The 2,003-nt window shown below is 41.5% G+C and overlaps 1 protein-coding gene across 1 annotated transcript in view; it reads right to left on the bottom strand.

Annotated features, from left to right (window-relative positions):
- Positions 1–204: 204 nt before the first annotated feature.
- The window catches only part of CFI (complement factor I), a 51,639-nt gene continuing 49,840 nt past the window's right edge, over positions 205–2,003 (bottom strand). The window contains exon 13 of the mRNA XM_006881150.1: positions 205–419. Within this exon, the coding sequence (XP_006881212.1) occupies positions 205–419 (215 nt within the window). The remainder of the gene's footprint in view (positions 420–2,003) is intronic.

The raw sequence follows: 2,003 nt of genomic DNA, 5'->3' as shown, positions 1-2,003 counted from the left end.
CAACCAAAAATGTGCTTGACTAGAATATTTATTTCAGGATTACACCATGAGATTTCAAAGCGGCACAAACTTTATTGATTTTTAAAAAGATCCAAAGAAAATGTCGTTTATTTTCTCTAGAGAATTATTGTTTATCTACTGCTTCAGGTTGATTAAACTGGAATTCCTGACAGGAACATTTGCAAAAAGAGAGAGATCAGAATATTATGTATTGTGCTGTGAAATAAGAGACCGCCCCACGTGACTGCTGATCCAGTCAAAATAATTGGCTACTTTGGTGTAAACGCCTGGATGCTCGGGTTCTCCACAGTTTTCACCCCAACTCACAACACCCCAAACATAGGCCACGTTGTTAGCCATACAAACTAAGGGGCCCCCAGAGTCCCCTTTACAGGCATCAATGGAGCCGTCATGGGTACCTGTGAAAGAAAAGAGAGATAAGAAAATCACACATTTCCCTTCATTTGGCAAGGAAGCCACACTGTCTTCCAACAATATTTGTAACATCTTAGCCTTTCTCATTCTTGCCTAACAGGATGTATCATGGGCTCCCTCACAGGCTCCTGCTGGGCCCCGGAAATTAGAGATGCACATTAAGGATACTTAATAATTTTTTTAATTATTCCCCAAATTTAACAAGTACTCTCCCCTTCCCTCTCTCTGCTGTGCTGTATGCAACCATTTATTGAGAAGAGACAGCAGCCTGAAAGTAGCACTGAAGGCTGAGAGAGGGAAATTACAAAAATACCTTATGCTCATAGAGTATTTAATATGCATCAGTCACCATTGTTCTAATTGTCACCATAAACCTAGGAGGCATGGGTCATTATTATCACTACTTTGTTATTGGTTTGTGTGCCACAGAATTGGAACTGACCCATACATGACCCTCCAGCAGGTTTTCAGAGGCAAAAAAATCTCATGGGAGGAGACAGTCCATCTTTCTTCCAGGGAGCAGCTGGTGGATTCGATCTGTGTACTTTTGGGATTGGAGCACAGCTTCGTACCTGTAGGCTACCAGAGCCCCTATCCCTACTTTAGTGAAGCAAATAAGGCACAACGAAGCTAACTAGCTTGCCCAAGGTCACATAGCTAATAAGTGGCACAGCCAAGCAGCCAGGCCTCAGAGCAAGTTCTCTTAACTATGATTCTGTCTCCTGGCAGATGTGCTATTCTGTCCTTTCGTGCTGTGTCATCTGAGTGCCATTTCACGATGGAGAGAGTTCGGGGAGTTGCCTGTTTACTTTCTCCTCAATCCTATGGCTTTCCAAAAAAAATGATACAAGGGCAATAACTGTGTCCTTTAGTAAGATGGTGCTCAGAAATGTTTTCAAATTCAGTATCAGTGTCCTTATCTATGGAGACCCCTAATTTTGTAGGAAAGATAATTTACCATAAGTCCGATGATCCATAATTTGTAAAAACTGGGCCATACAATAAGAGAGATGCAAATCACAACCACAGTGAGGTACCATTTACTCCCGTGGTAGTGGCAAAGTTTAACAGGACAGCAAGTAATAAAAGTTGGAGAGGATATGGTGAAATGGGGATTCTTATTCACTGTTGATGTGGAAATGGTACAACCACTCTGGAAGGCAGTTTGGCACTTCCTCAAAAAGCTGAACATAGAAATTCCATATGACCCAGCTATTCCACTGCTTGGAATACACGCCAAGAAAATAAGAACTGAGGCTCAAACAGAAACTTTTACACCAATGTTCATAGCAGCATTATTCACCACAAATGAATGGATTGAGAAGTTGTGGTACATTCATACAATGGAATACTATGCAGCATGCAGGAGCAATGATTTTGTAAATTATTACCTAACTTGGGAGGGACTGGAGAGCACTATTCAGAGTTAACTAACTCAGTCCCACAAGGACAAATAATATATAAAGCCATTATTGTAGAATGAGTATGAGGATCCAAGGCGGAGGGAGGTGTGAGAATAGAGGGGTGAGGTGAGGGGGTAAGGTGTTAATTATGTTGTTGTTGTTGTT

This window comes from Elephantulus edwardii, unplaced genomic scaffold (genome assembly GCF_000299155.1).
Source record: "Elephantulus edwardii isolate Elephantulus edwardi_28Jun2011 unplaced genomic scaffold, EleEdw1.0 scaffold00012, whole genome shotgun sequence".
In the NCBI taxonomy this organism is placed as follows: Eukaryota; Metazoa; Chordata; class Mammalia; order Macroscelidea; family Macroscelididae; genus Elephantulus; species Elephantulus edwardii.
This window is presented reverse-complemented; position numbering and strand designations above follow the sequence as displayed.